Source organism: Thermobia domestica, chromosome 4 (genome assembly GCF_964235325.1).
Source record: "Thermobia domestica chromosome 4, izTheDome1.hap1.1, whole genome shotgun sequence".
Classification (NCBI taxonomy): domain Eukaryota; kingdom Metazoa; phylum Arthropoda; class Insecta; order Zygentoma; family Lepismatidae; genus Thermobia; species Thermobia domestica.
In genome coordinates this window covers 322,061,592-322,078,342 of record NC_137457.1, presented here as the reverse complement: position 1 = coordinate 322,078,342, position 16,751 = coordinate 322,061,592, and the positions used below count along the sequence as shown (strand labels likewise).

Below are 16,751 nucleotides of genomic sequence, written 5' to 3'. Positions count from 1 at the left end.
TAGTGCTCTTGAGGCCTGGAAAAAACGGAAAATTTTAGTTTCCTTCCGGAAAACTAAAAAGCTGGTTTTTAGCTTATTATTATTATTATTATTATTATTATTTGTTTTTTCTCCATAAATTATATTCCAGGTGGTTTTTATTATGTTTAACCAATAACTACTGTCCGCGCGAAACATTATAAGTTTCTGCATAACTATTTTAGTTTAAGACCTTGTATCTTCATAAGACTGATTTTCTTTGAAATTTCACTTAATTTCTTTAAAATTTCTGGACAAAAATATTTATTTATAATTCCTCACTAAGAAACATAATTTTATTAAAATCTATATCTCATTTACTGTTTTAAGGGAACTCCACATATTTCATAACGCTATTTTTGACCAATTAGTGCCCCTTTCTCATCCTTGTCACACTTCGTAACGCAAGGCCGAACCTCTTCAACTTTGTTACGTAACACGTTTTGATTTTTTTCACAAATTTTGATTATTTTGGGGGTTATTACAATAAAAAACTATTTTTAATAGTAGAACATTTTATTACAAAATGCTTATATCATTGTGAATATATTTGTAGCGTTTTTCACCTACAAATCAAAGTATTAAAAATGGTAGACCCGTAATAATATTTTAACCCAATAAGGTTGTTTAATTAACCAATCCTAACTACTGTAGTTTCCCTAAGGGAATCGCACCCATCATTTTAGGTCACTGGTGATTGGCAAGAAGAAAGTACTGCGGAAAATGCAGTAAAAACAGGATCTAAATAAATAACATCCACCTCTTCTTCCGAGATACAGGATGCTTCGTGCATTGAAGTTCACCAGTGTCAACGACGCAAAGTTCTGTTCCTCGTCGACCACAGATTAGAAGTGGCTGCACACGTGAAGGAGCAGGGACATCACGTTTGTGAACTATTTTTCGAGCATCCTCTTTGGACTTTGGAATTCAGTTTACCACCTTAGAAATTCTTCTTGTCCTAAAACAGTGAGAGAATGCGAATAAATTCGATTTCTTCAGAAATATTCAAATCCAAAAATTAAAAAAATAGTACGATATTAATATCTGACGATTAAATGTTAATAATCCTTTGTTTAAATGTTTGATCTTTAAACAAAAGGACGTTTAAATGTTTGACCTTTCATATTTTCTTCATTTTTACCTGTGGTGGTGGTTGTTGTCACGTTCGCAAAATTGTCTACTGTCTCTTACTTTTTCAGGGTTTATTCCTTCTATCCTTAGAATTACCATTACATTGTTTTGGTCGTTGATCGTAGTTATGAGGATTCCGATTCCGATCTTGCTCAAAATTAGTGTTCTCATTGCGAGAACGTGATGCAACGATCATTTCTAAGTATGAGGTTCGAGTTACCGTCTCTTTTAGTGGTGGAATTATTGAACTTTTGATTATAATATCTATTTTGATTATCGTTAGCGTAACTGAAAGATATCTGATAATTTAGAGAAGCTTGATTTTGGATATTGTTCGAATTGTTACAATGCAAACTTAGGTCTAAGTATTTTGTTGTAAATACAACGTTTCTAACTTACGGTACAAGAATGCAATAAAGCTCTGTGCGAAATCTCTGGTACAACATGTGTATGATATTATTTAATATCAAATTCTCTGGTAACTGTGGTGTCAATTCTCCCAATAGCCCAAGTTAAATAAACTAATGGAAAGCGAAAGCCTGTACTGAGTTATGGCTCTTGGGATTGAATCGGGTTACTTTACAAACCGATAGCTATGCTGTATCGTTGCATCTCCAGAGAGGTTAACGCTTTTATAACCTCTTATCAAGTCTTAAATTTCCCATTGCGCGTGTAATACTAGCTTAAGACTACACCCTCTAATAAATGAAGTATGGCTTTTACTAAGGCTTTTTCTTACAATTTTGCTACTTCGGCAGCTCATGGTAACTTATGAAGATATGTGTATACTGAATCAGTAGCAGGATCACCTTTAAACTGTAGGTGCAAGAAATGAACAATAAAAGGATCAAAAAAGTATAGTGGCAAGAAAAGCCTTGTTTAGATTGCCACTGAATTTATTTGTTAAAAACACAAATGAATAATTATTGATTTTAAATTCAAAATGGTTGTTGTTGTGATATAAGATAATATAGTGAGTTGAATGTTTAGTGGAGAAATTGAGTATCTCAAGTAGCAAAAAGAACGTTAGAGTTACAGTCGTAAGTCGATGCAAGGAATTATATGAGAAGAGTATGAAATAAATAAATATGATTGGAAATACTGTTAATTCTAAATGGTACGTATGAAGGCATAACAACTGATTGTATGGGTTAATGATATTAGAGTAATTTCAGAAGTCTAATTTGAAATAGTATATTTTCGGAACGTAACGTAACCTAACTAAAGTAGTATCAATTGGCGACAATCGTTATAATAGAATCCACGAAATACAGGGCGGCAGAACACCAATCAGTTTCATATTTTGAACCGCTAGATGTAGACGAACCTGGTGTGAAAACATATGTTGAACGATATGAACAATATTGTTTGGCTAATGATGTACCATTACAGTAAAAGGTATGCATTTTGTTATCATTGATAGGAAGCTCGATGTATAAGATACTGAAACAGTTGGCAGCATCAAAAAGAGTTCCAGAATTGAACTATGATACAATTAAAGAGCTTGTAGTTAGACATTTCAAGGGAACAACAACATTCATAGTGGAAAGATATAAATTCCATAATATGAAACAACAACCGGGTCAACTTTGTTAAGATTATATACTCCAATTAAAAAAGCAGGCCAACAGGTGTAACTTTGGACAATTCAGAGAAGATGCGCTGAAAGACCAGATAGTTCCGGAATAGCAAGCGAGGTCGCTCGGAAGAAGATATTGTCTACAAAAGAATTAACCATGAACACGGCTATAGATATTGCCAATCAAATTGAATTATTAGAAAAAGAAGTCACAATATTTTATGGAACTGATACAAGGTTAGGACAACTAAAAACAACAACCAACCAACTTTTGGGTTCAAGACTGGAACCACAGTGTCCAACAACAAATCGTACGGTTCAATATAACATCAATGTTGCCGGAAAGTCCATAAGGCAGAACTATGGGTGTGTAGTTTGTGGAAGACAACATGTAACGTACCAATGTCCAGTGAGAGATGTGCAATTGTAAGAATTATAATGAATATCACCATTTCGCCAGATGTCTTAAAAGAGAGAGGAACGTTAACAAAAGAAGATTTAATCAGATGCCCGAGGAACAATTTCTGCAGAAGGAAGATAAGCACTTTTTTATTATGGAAGATTTCCAACAAGCGTTAGATGGTTTGGTAGCCAATGGCGAAGAAGAAAAAGAACAAAATCTTACTTGAATGGATGATTTCATGCTAAATTCTTATTATGAGGTTAAGACAGAATCGAGATTAAGTATTGATGAAAGTAGAGAAACTCAGATAGTAAGCAGAGGATCAGAGGAAATATATGAGGATATTGAGACAAGACCATAGCAAGCGATATAAAATGAACGCACAGTCACGACACTATGAGGACAACTAGGATCAAGTACAAGTACGAAAACATGAAGACCGAAGTGGAAGTCAATGGAACAGCGATACGAATTTTAATCATAACCAATACAAGCATATATACGCAAACCATATAACAATTGTAGAAAAAGATGAAAACGATGTTGAAAAAGATGTAAGTGCTAAAAGGACCTGTGATACGAGAACAAGGAAATCAGAAGGAAAGATGAGTGTTTTATGAAGTTAGGGAAGGTAGATGTACTAGAAGAAAAGGATTCCAATAAACATGAAACTAAGAAAAATATGACCACAGAAGATAAATGGGATGACAAGCTTAACAAAATGGTGAGAAGACGATTGAACAGGAATGAACCGAGTCGATGGAGGAAGACGGAGACGAAAAGGAAACTGAAGACAAGAAGAAAAGATTATGATGGAAGGGTGATTGACAGATATAAGTTACAAACAGATAGACTAATAGCAAGAGATGATCAAAAACCAAAAGAGAAGATGACGAAGAATTAAAGAAAAAAAGCGGGGAGAATGTTGTATGTGCAAGAAATGAACAACAAAAGAATAAAAAAATATAGTGGCAAGAAAAGCCTTGGTTAGAGTGCCACTGAATTTATTTGTTAAAAAGACATGTGAATGATTATTGATTTTAAATGAAGAATGTTGTTTAATGGTTACGAAGTTGTTATATAAGATAATATAGTGAGTTGAAAGTTTACTGGAAGAATTGAGTATCTCAAGAGTTAAAAAGAATGTTAGAGTTACAGTCGTAAGTTGATACAAGGAATTATATGAAAAGAGTATGGAATAAATAAATATGATTGGAAATACTGTTAATTCTAAATGGTAATAGTGATACGTATGAAGGCGTATACAACTGATTGCATGGATTAATATTAGAGTAATTTCAGAAGTCTAATTTAAAATCGTATCTTTTCGGAAAGTAACGTAACCTTATTAAAGTAGTATCATAAACTTAATTTTGCAATGCAATAATTTTAGGTGTAAGATGGTTGTTCAGTTTAGCTGTTTCCGCTTTTCTGTATCTAACCTTCCTATTTTGTCTATGATAACTGTTTTCTATAACCTTAACATCGGTTTCGTCGCTAATGCTGACTTCACTATGTTCAGTATGAGCTGAGTAATTAGTAGATTTGCGCTCCTTCGTGGCTAAGCGGTTAGCGTAGGCGCCTTTGGCGTAGAAGACCCGGGTACGATTCCCGGCGGGAGCACATGTGGTTCGGATTCCACGTTAGTTAGTAGGTCCAAGTCTCATATAGCCTCCCTGCTGAACGAGACGCTAAACTAAATCAACTTAACTCACTGTTAGATCTGTAACTAGTTCTAACGTGAATGCCACTGTCGTCATTGATTTCTGATTCATGTGTTTCATTTTCTGATACTTTCTACTTTTTGATGTATATGATGGCAAATCGTGCCTAATTTCTTCTATTCCCCGCTGAGCTACTTTGATTTCAGCGATGTTTTCGAAAGCCTGTTTATTTTTAACTTTAACATGGTAATCTATTTGTCTAATCTCCTCATAACATTTCTAGAGTGTCCCTTTATTCTATTGAAGCTGATCGTTTGTCTATGAATTCCTCGTGCTTTTCCTCTAAATGACCTTCAGTTTCCCTATGCAATACAAGACAACGTTTTATATTACTGTTACAAATGGTGTGATTAGCCTCCACCTGTTCGTGGATCAATCCTAATCTTTCGGATATACTCCTCTTGTATTTTTACTTACTCTAATCCCCGTTGAATGCACATCATGGGCTATCAACTCTATGCTATCCCTACTTTGTTGAATAGCTGCTGTACTATGTTCAATTCCCCTCTGAACTTTTTCAATATTGCGATATAATTTAATTTCTAACACTTCTTCTAGTAGCTATTTTCGTCGTCGCATCCTCCCACTTGATTTCTACTTTTGCTTGTAATTTTATAAAATTTCTTGCTATCTAATTTCTCTTCCAATTTAATTTTTCTTCGCTTTTCTGAAAATGTTCTCTATTTTCAGCTTGCGTTTTTTCAAGTGTCTTAAGTATATCAACTTGTTGGTAAGCAGTAATAAAATATAAATTACTAATCACAAGTAATAAATGTGAATAAAATTCAAACAAAATGCATATACTAAATAACACTATCTGTGTAAGAAAATATTAAATTTTACAATTGTCTCCGTTGGAACGACCTGTAGAGAGAAAAATAGATTAATATAATTTTCTATTCAAATATTAGTTGTACTTATTCACATGGCTGCTATCTCAATGATAAGATTACTGGCGGTTTAGGACGGTGATACGGGTGTCTTAAATTGCTCTAGCGTAACTGTTCCAGCACCAGCGGTCTCGATATTTGGGTTCCTGTTTTAGGGTGCCATTAAATCGTTGACTTCCGTTTCCCTTGGGCAGTGGCACCTAGGATAGCCCCTAAAGAAATAGTTTACAACACTTGGTTTAAAGCTCCTGTCCTATTCAAGCGCAAATTACCAGTGACAAAGTAATTGACATACATAGATAGCTTCAGCGGTTCGAGATTCGAGCGGTTCGAGGTAAGAGAAAAATTACCTTAAATGAATTCGTATTTATTGAATGTATGAGTACATATAAATATATATGTAGTAAAAGAAGGATACTGATAACACACAAATTTTCACTTGGTACAGCATGAATGCTTGAGCGAGCGACACTGCGTACACTCTTCAGAAGTATGGAACACTTAAAATCACAAGAGAGAGGGAGAATATATATATAGTTGTAACTATACGGTCTAGTTGATCGATTATTAATGAAAAAAGATTTAACTTTTTAAATGAACCTCGTATAATAGTGCTCTCAAGAATTTTTCTCTCAGCCAACAAACGAATGTGCATATATGTATGTGCGTCTCGTCTGCGACGGAAATCGTAGAGTTCCTCTCTCCTTCCCAAATAAGGAGCTAAAATTCAGCACAAAGAACAATCGTCGTCTCAAAACATTCCTATCTATAAGCTGTCACAGCTATTTTTAACTTCTGACATCACCAAACTGCATAGCAAAGGGAGTTGTCGCCTAGCAACGCGAGGAGACGGGGAGAAAAAGTGTTTTAGTCTGACGAACGCATTCACAGAAGTTACCACGAGAATTTGGTGTGCGCTACTGAAATGAACAAGCAATTTGAAATAATGTTTAATTTTTGTTAGTGCAAAACATAGTAACTTTAAACGTTGTAATAACGAACCAATGCCGTGATAATGAAGATAAACAACAATTTTAAAATGTTCATTTACGAGTGTAAATCTAAAAGTCATTGCAGCAACATGGAGTAGGCAAGCAGCAAAGTCCACCTGTTCATCGGAAAGATGAGAGGAGACCAACCCGCAACCTTCTGGACAGACCCCCTTGGAACCCCAAAAAAACAGTTCTCTTCGATAGTCACAGTGAGTAAACAGTGCTAGTGAATAACAAAAATCAACCAGGTGACGAAATATAACGAATAATTCGTGTCAACCGCGTCAGCCGCGCCTTTCACATTGAATGGGCCTAAATTAAAATATCATTATTATTATTGTTTATCTAAAGTGAAGTCTACTGCTAATGTAATATTTGTTCGTGAAGTTCAAGTGTCACTTAAACTAAAATTTAAAATCTGAGTATCCTTTCAAAATAATAATCAAGGTCTAAATTTATATATGTTAATTTTAAGAAACAACCTAATTCATTTTTCTTTACAGCACGAGTGATTAGCGCCTATGCAACTTAGTAATTCATACGTTAATAAATTGCATTAGCGCTAAAGAATACAATTGGAGTTAGCTTTGTGCCGGTTTCCCGTAACGTTCTGACCGAACTCTGAACCTGTTGTCCAGCGGCTATATGGTCAGTTTTAATGGTCGATCCAACCCGCTAGTAAATGCTAAAGAAGACATTCGAACGGTGGAGAATCGAACCCAGACCATGGCAAAAGCGCAAGCCCATTTTGGGACCGTAGGACACGAACCACATACAGTAATGAAAGGGTTTATCCCGATAGGGAGTCAGTAGAATTGAACCTAATACCCTAGTATACGGTTAATCCCTATCTGAGACGTGCCTGGATCGAACCCAGTACTGTAATATATGGCTAAGCCCTTCACAGGGACAGAAATCCTTTACTGTAATATATGGCTTTCCCTCACAGGGACGTTCTAGGACTCGAACCCTGATACTGTAATATATGGCTTTCTCCTGAACAGGGACAAACGGTAATCGAACCCTGATACTGTAATATAGTAAATGAAAACACTGAGAATATAGCCCTTTGGTTACTCCTAATATCACAATCACAAAATCCTATATATGACGAAATTTTGTTTCACTGCCGAACAAGAGCAATGAGTATGGAGATTGAGTAGAGCACAAGTTTCAATCGGTTTTTTTCTTAGTTGCAATAATGATGCACTTATAAAAATATATAAGGATCATTTCGTTCACTTTTCCTATTGAGTCTGTAGTTAAAATCACACAAAATAATTAATACCCTTTTAAGATCTTGTTTTTTTTTTTTTTTTTTTTTTTAGACTTTCAGTGAATCAGCTAATCCATTGCCACTATTTATCCTAGGATCATGGTTCATACCTCATTGCCAACACCGTATACCAGGAGATGTACAAATTGTGGGGAAAGGGTAAATTTTTGTAACATTTTGGGGTCTTCTTGAACGGACCTGTGAACGTAGAAATCTGAAAAGAATCTGATAAATATTACACAGTAGACTGAATGTATGTACTAAATTTTAAGCTTCTAGCTTGGATAGTAAAGGCGGTAAAATATTTATCAAGAATCCCACTATTCCCCAAAATACCGCAAATGGCCTTGGTCTCCGGTAAAAAAAAAATTCTGAGACATCCATATTTATCCTAGAATCATGGTTCATCTATCATTGTGTTCAGAATAGAACTGCCTTTCGCATGTCTTCATCATATATCTGAAGCGCAAAAATAGAGAAAGAAGGGATTTTTTGGTGACAAAATATTACATGTCTTTTATCATTTTGCCTCTCTGGACCCCGCCGTTTCTAACGCAGAAAGCTGAAAAAGTCTTCTAAATACTACACAGTGCACTGAATGTTTGTGCAGAATTTCATTCTCCTAGGTGTAAAAATAAGCCTGCCAAAAAATAATAAAAATAGGCCTAACAATAGAAAATATATTTTTTAAAGTTATGACGTCATCACCTATTATGTCTCGACGCAGGAAGACGTGAGACCATACGTAAGGTGTTCTGTAATGCCTCTAGTCTTGAGAAAACAGAAAAAGCCATGACGGAAAAGCTCAAATACGAGAGTTATAAGGCAAAGTACAAAACAAAAAAAAACATAGATTTTTAAGAAAGATTTTAAAAGGTACCGGTACCGTAAGATTTTAAAAGCTATACTTACTTCTTGTCATTTACATACTAGTAACATAAGTAATTTCCTCCAAAGTAGGCATTTCATGCCTTACTCTACTCACACCAAGCACGAACTCATCGATTCTGCCCATACTCGGGAAAATCCCGTCGCAATGTCTCTGGTTGGCAGTATCTTTAAAGATTTAGTATGAGAAATGCAGAAACATATATATTCATACTTGCTGCAAATATACTTGTGGTTCATTCGGTAGTTCTGGTAAGACGTCTTATAATTTCTTGAGAACGAAGAAAGAGAAATTACAATTAAATGAGTGTTGCAGGCCAACTTTAAGAATTCAGTCTATAACTGATGGATTCTTCACATTATTATTCAACACAAACCAGTAAAGTAATTAAGAATACATATTGGGAATTGTGGGGATTAACCATTCTGTCTGCAATTCACAGGAAAAGTGAGCACAGTTCCCACGGTAGTTGGGATACCAGAGTCGGTGTGTCGCACCTGGTCTGCAATGTAAAAATGTTGTATCCAAAAAGATTTACAAGCGTTGATAATTATTCATATGAAAAGTATATACAAAATAGTCTTAGTAGCCAAAATGATGGGTTGGTAATTTCAATCAATAAAAGAAAAAAGTTTGAAGTTTCGAAGGACTCTGCTGAGATTAGCATTTGGTTCAGTAAAAAATTGTTTTTCTTTTTGGATTACTGACGATGCCAGTAGGTCTAGAGAACATCTGTATGCAAAGAAACAACGTATTTTCTCATCCGCTCGAAAGCGTTCAGAGTAAAGCAGGAATGTAACTTTCCCGTTCACATGAATAAAATAATTTTTCATGTTGATTAAAAATTGGCGAGTGCAACGTGTTGGGCGCAACAGTTAGCGCTACTCTACTCACATCAACAAAACTAGTATCGATATACTAATTGATCTCCCTCTTGTCTAAGCGGTTAACATACGCTTATGGTATGTGACACTTGGATTCGGCTACCGGCTGGAGGCGATGTGATTCGGATTGCACGTTAAATTGTAGGTCCGCGTCACACAAAGTATCATTTGCGAGACTATGTACAACATATAGACATCGCATTCATCATATTCTATGAAACCGTTTAAGTTGTACATAAGAATAAATGTATACACAAACTAACATGCATATACCTCCTCTTTTCAATTTTGCTGCAGCCAAGCGTAAAAGGACTCTAAAAGTTTGAAGAATTCTACTCCACAGTATAAAATTCTTCCATCAATAATATCCATACTTACGTTTTGACCCATGTTTGAGATTGTTTCGGAATATAAAAACTGACATTCAATTTTTACATCTCTTAAATGTTCATTCGATCTGACCCTACTAAAAAGTAATATAAGAATTATTAAACTTAAATCAATCATACTCTACCCTATTACCTAACAAATTTACACAAATATTTTATCTCTCATTATATGGAAACAAATTACATTTGTAATGAAATACCATATAATTATCTGAAGTATAAATAACGTACTATCTTAAATGGGAAAATCAAGTAATAAGAGCTTTTCTTTTTGTTTCTTTTGTTCTTTTTTCAGGCCGTTTCTTTCGGAAATGACACAACTATTTGACAAATTTTCAAGGAAAATCTAGTATATACAAATGTCTATATTCTGTCAAAAATTAAAAGTTCAATCAAAACAGTCACAACCAGCGATAAAATGCTCGGAGCGTCTGCCACTGTGTAGAGATGTCATTCAAGAAGGACATTTTACAGATTTCTCAATTATTCCAGTAAAAGAATCAAGACAAAACCGTAAGTGCAAAAGAAAACCAATAGCTTATGCAACGATGGCAATGTTATTCTATTGTAGATTAAACTTTTCTTTTTACCAAGTGGGATGCAAACACACCCCAGTAGTAATTTTTTTGTTGTTACTCTCCTAAAATATTTCTAAAAGGATGAGATTCGACGACTCAAATTATTTATTTGTATGAAATACTTCTGGGAGGAAGTCAATTGTGCTTAATGAATTGTCTTCTTAATATTTACAAATTATTCGGGTGGAATGCTAGTGCACCCCAGTTGATAATGTTGTTACTCTTATAAATATGCAATATTTTACTCAAGAACCCCTTGGTTGTTGCTCATTTTTCTCTGTTTTTCATAGCTAATTGTTCCTATCATACGTTTACCATGTATAGATAGGGAAGATACAGATAAGTGATGGTACAATACTTGTACCTTTCTTTTGTGTTTTGTGCTCAATTTTGAAGGTAATTGTGTCTTAGATATTAGACGAACTTTGTTTCTCCAGAGCGTTGGTGATAATCACTTTTTAGAAGTTTTGGACGCATTGTTGAAGCAAGAGAGAAGGATGAGAAACACGAGCAAAACCACACAATATATATTCCTGTTGAATTGAACCAAGGGATGTGTGTAAAGTGTTCTTGCTCCAGGGACAGAAAAGTTCGAACGAGATGTTACGTATCTGGCTGTTTCTTTGCAAAGATCAGTCAACGAAAAAGATTGTGTGCGACTACTGTTAGTAGTAGTATACGAATATTCTTACGTTTCTACATTTTAGTGTACGATAACCAAGTAATTTAGTAACAATATTGGAATTGTTTGTTTGCAAGTAAATATTCATATAGAGCATTTTACGCAAAATTGAAAACTATACTTTATTTGTGAGAAAATATATGAAAATATTACAATATTTTATATATATCGAAACAGTAGCTATGCAATAAAAGTCCCATTTCAACATTTATATAACAATTATTTTTTATATAAAATCCGCGATTTATTTGCACGCAACTCCGTAAATAATGTAAAAATATTTAAGTTGGATAAAAGACGGTTGAGATCTTAGATTGTTAGTCTTCTCATAGAAAAGAAATTTTATATTAATTATTTATTTTGTACTACTGAATTTGCTATTTGTATATTCATACGGTGAACAAAATCAGGAAGGCTATGAAAAAATACATAAGAATCTGCTATATTCTCTACCTATATATCTACTGAATGACTCAAGCAAAACTCATAGAACAAAAAAAATCTCAAGTTTTTTGAGTTAATTCTACCGTCATAAGTTCTAGCGATGTTGGTTGTAATTATAACTTGGAAAATTTAACCATTTTACGTCCGTCTTAAAGAAAGACGAGACTATTCAGCATAGGATGTTAAGTCCCATGTGAGAGTGAAACGAGAAACCTATGTCGCTGTGACAAGGATAATAAACATCTGATGTGGCAGAAATATTGCGGAACGCAGACGACATTACATTCATTATCACCACTCGTTAAACGTTTAAATACGAGAAAATTCATTGCGTCATACGGTTTGTTTGTTAAAATTACAAAGGTAAATTACTATTATCGTATCAGCTATTATTTGGATTCTCACATTCGTCATTGAACACATTCATAGAAAGTTTCTTTCATGAATGGTGAGTTACACATGCTCTCTGGTTTGATAGTAAATCTGATGTCACAGACAGTATAACTAGATTTTCGGTGATATATACGTATAACAAGTTGAGTTGAGGCGGAACTTTATCTGTTAGTTGAATATTTCTCAAAGAATTCTACCCGCACATTCAAAATTTTTGCCATCTTATAAGCAACTCTTCCTAGCAGTATTAAGACGTGCGAGATTTTACTCTAGAAGAGCTAACATGCGTGTTGCATAATGCCCTAATATATCTTTTTTACCACTAACATATAGTTTCTCCACACTCGCGAAAAGTATGATGCTTTGCGCATGTTTGTCTCTTCATGAGTAAAACCAAATGTAACGTTGATAAATTTTTTCTCAGACTGCCCAAAAATGTTATATTTCTGTTTTGTTATACTAAATTATATTTAAAACGATTTTTTTTTTTCTACCGAATTTCCCCAGACTTAAGCCACAAAATTTTTCCATTTTGTATGTATTAACATGTTCAACGTTAAAAATGTTCTCTGAAAAATACTTCCTTACACTCGTCAGAAGCATGTCGTTTTATCCAATCAAACGTGATGCTTTCCAACATCCCTTCCGGCCCCTCTTATAGCTTTTTGATTTGTACATTGTACTATGTATTATGATAAACATATTTTAAACCATATTGCTTCCGTGTTTAAGTAAATGTGTGAAGCTCTTACAACTATACACTAACATGTGTTAATTTAATTAACTTTCATACTAAATACATCCCGTCATTGGTTTTTTAACGTGTCTTTGAAGAGGAAGAATATATGAGACATGGCTCTACACTTAACGTAAAATCAGAACCACGTGAGCTCCTGCCGCAAATCGATCCCCAGTTTCCCAAACCGTAGCCAAGTACGAAAAATTTCCCTTCTTAAATAGAAACATTGTTAGTTCTTTTGTTTCAGCGTAGATATATATACATATATAATTTTCTAGTAAAAATTTCTTCCTTTCGTCATAACCGTATCTTTTTCCGCCTGAATATACTACGTTCTTTTATGCAAAATTTCTGAAAATTTTCACCTATTTATAAGATGTGTGAGGTTTGTGCTGACCATTTAGTGATTTCTCTAAACAGACTATTCTAATCATTCATTACAAAGGGGTGGTTTTTTACCTGTATCTACTAACACGCATCTCGTTTGGTATAACCTGAAATTACTTCTCAGATTTGTCGGTAGTTTGAGATCACTGACCCGTTTGTGCTATCTTGTATGGACTCAAGCACGATAATAGGTTATTTTTTTTGTATGTTCAATTACATTGCATGGTAATTATTTGTATGAAGTAATACGTTATCAACCTAAAAAAAAAAAAATAAGTACATCTCTTTTCACATGCGTAAAAATACAAAGTATCGTACCTTCGTATATATATATATATATATATATATATGGTGTAAGAAAGTTGATGTAAGTTCAAGTACCTTGGCACATTTATTAATAATATGGTGTTTCAGACGTGTATGTCAGGGACGCAAACAACAAAATCTTACTATCACAGTAAAAATGGTACTATTAGCGTTTGTATGGTATTACATACTCGCACGCAGCGACGAAGTACTCGCCTCGGGCGACTGGGTATTTGCACTTATACTACCTTCAATAAACCTTAATCTTAAACTATAATGCTTTCAATGTTCAATTTAAGTGTACGTTTACGGACGTGTATGCACCAGCATATGTGCAGCCAATCTTTTAAATGTTTTTCCACATTTGCCACAAGTGTGAGGTTTTTCGTCAGTATGTATTAACATATGCTGAATCAAATGTGATCTCCTTCTAAATTTTTTTCTACATTCATTGCATGTGTAAGGTCTCTCGCCTGTATGTATTAACGTATGACAATTTAACGATTGTCTTCGACGAAACGTTTTTTCACAATCATTACATTTGTAAGATTATTCACCAGTATGTACTACCATGTGTTTAGTCAAATCTGATTTTACACAAAAGCTTTTCCCACATACATCACAAGTGAAAGATCTTTGACCAGTATGGACTAGCAAATGTTTAGTCAAATATGTTCTTCGACTAAATGTCTTTCCACATTCAAAGCAAGTATTTAACTCTCCTCCAGTATGTATTAATACGTGTTTAGTCAAAGCTGCTCTTCGATTAAATGTCTTTTCACACTCGTTGCAAGTGTAAGTGATGTCACTTTTGTGCACTAGCTTATGAAGTGTCAATTCTGATTTCCTTAGAAATCTCTTTCCACATTCACTACAAATATGACATTTCTCACCTGTATGAACCAACTTATGAATATTTAAACCTGATATATATCCAAATCCTTTACCACAAACATCACAAAGGTGAAGTTTTTCACCAGTGTGTATAAGCATATGATTAGACAAACTTGATTTATGGGTAAATGTGCTTCCACATTCACCACATGTATGAGGTTCCTTACCTGCATGCACTAACATATGTTTTGTCAAATACGATTTCCGACTAAATGTCTTTTCACATCCAGAAAAAAACATGACGTTTTACAGTATGTAACCACATATGTTGAGCCAAGATTGATTTTCTATTAAATCGCTTTCCACATTCACCACATGTATGATTTCTCTCAACTGAATGTACTAATATATGTTCATTCAAAGTTGAAATATGATTAAATCTCTTTCCACAGACATTACAAATATGACGTTTTTCACCTGTGTGCAGGAAATTGTGTTGCGTCAAGTACGATCTCGAACTAAATTCTTTTCCACACTTATTACATTTGTGGGCTTTCTCTCCTGTATGTACTACGTTATGTCGCTTCAAAGTGCTTCTTTTTGTAAAACCTTTCCCACACACTATACAAGTGTAAGGTTTTTGACCTGTATGTGTTGACATGTGTTCAACCAAACGTGATTTGAAGTCAAATCCTCTTCCACATACATCGCAATTGTGAGGTTTAACCTCTTTATATATTAACATATGTTGCTTCAAAGATGACCTTCCCTTAAGTGTCTTTCCACACTCATCACATGTGTAAGATCTCTCACTTACATGTACCAGCTTATGTTGAGCCAAATAATACTTTCGCCTTAATCCCTTTCCACATATATCACAAGTCTGAGATTTAACCTCTGTATGTATTAACATGTGTTTATACAAAGGTAACCTTCCCTTAAATCTCTTTCCACATTCATCACAAATGTAAATTCTCTCACTTACATGTACAAGCTTATGTTGAGCTAAATAATATTTTCGACTAAATCGCTTTCCACATTCACTACAAATGTGAGTTTTTTCGTCTACATGTACTAAATTAACTTCTTCTATTTGTGATCTGTGATTAATTGCTATTTCATAATCCTTACTAGAATGAGATTCTTCATCTGTATGCACTAAGAAATGTTTACCCAAATTAGGTGCTTCATTAACTCCTCCAATATTTACAACCACGTAATTACTCAAATTTCTTTCAATTTGAGATCTTTTGCAGCCACTCCGGCGCGTACGATATCCTCTATCATTTCCTACATATGCCTGAGTTGCCATTAGTGCTTTCCCACTATTGCATTTGTCGCTCATGCTGGAACTAAAAATATTTTCAACTAGATGTGAATTAATCGGTTGTGCTGTAATAAGAGTATTTCCACATGTACAAAAGAAAAAGAAAAAAATAGTACAATTTCAGAAAGATATTTATATTAAAATAAAACAGTTTAAAATATAACACACATTCTAGAAAATTCAGTAAATGCTTGTACGTAATACATATCATCATGGGCAAAAATAGGCATGTTTCATAGGATAGTTATTTTGGCATACTCGAACTAAGAAACTTGTACGTTATGTAGTTTAAATGTACTAAGGGATGATATTACACAGTTATCAGGTAAAATATTCCGTGATGTAAAAGTTAGTATACTTACCCTTGTAATTTAGTTTATAATACTAGTGAAAATCATTTGCTGTTGTTTATTCTCCCGTGTTCCTTCTATTGCAATAAAACTCATCTGATTCACATTCTCTACAAACAACTTGTGAGCTGATGTGATATATTAGCGCTAACTGTTCCGGCCAACACGGTGGACAAAGCGCTTTCTGCATCAAATTCTGTATTCCACGGCCGTTTTACGCAGTGAGATAGTGACTTGGTAGCACAGATCGCTTCGACTATGGCGATATGCTGAAAATCTCCATCGAAAACCATATCATCCTCAAAAGGGCTTAGTGTCTTTCGGTTTATTTCTCAATTTAATACTAGTTCCATTCTTTAATTATTTTTTTATTATTTATGTACCTTCCTATATATATGTATATTGTATATAACCTACACCGACGAAATGAAACAAGTGATTCCTTACATCAAAGTAAGGAAAAACCGTTCATATAGCCTGTTGTCAGGACTTTTCATAATCAATGCTGTCGAAAACGGTGAAAAAATAAATTTTGC

General features: G+C 34.2%; 1 protein-coding gene across 8 annotated transcripts in view; it reads right to left on the bottom strand.

Annotated features, from left to right (window-relative positions):
• Nucleotides 1–558: 558 nt before the first annotated feature.
• Nucleotides 559–16,751, bottom strand: part of LOC145684388 (uncharacterized) — a 56,535-nt gene continuing 40,342 nt past the window's right edge. For 3 of the 8 annotated variants that reach the window (XR_014131293.1, XR_014131289.1, XR_014131294.1), the window contains one exon: nucleotides 9,922–15,890. Coding sequence is in view for 2 of the 8 variants with exons in the window: in XM_081756651.1 (XP_081612777.1) it covers nucleotides 14,819–15,890 (1,072 nt within the window). In the remaining 6 variants the exon portion in view is untranslated. Of the gene's footprint in view, nucleotides 977–8,979; nucleotides 15,931–16,751 lie in introns of those variants that run through there. The other 5 variants (XR_014131290.1, XM_081756652.1, XM_081756651.1 and 2 more) reach the window with 5 other exon arrangements.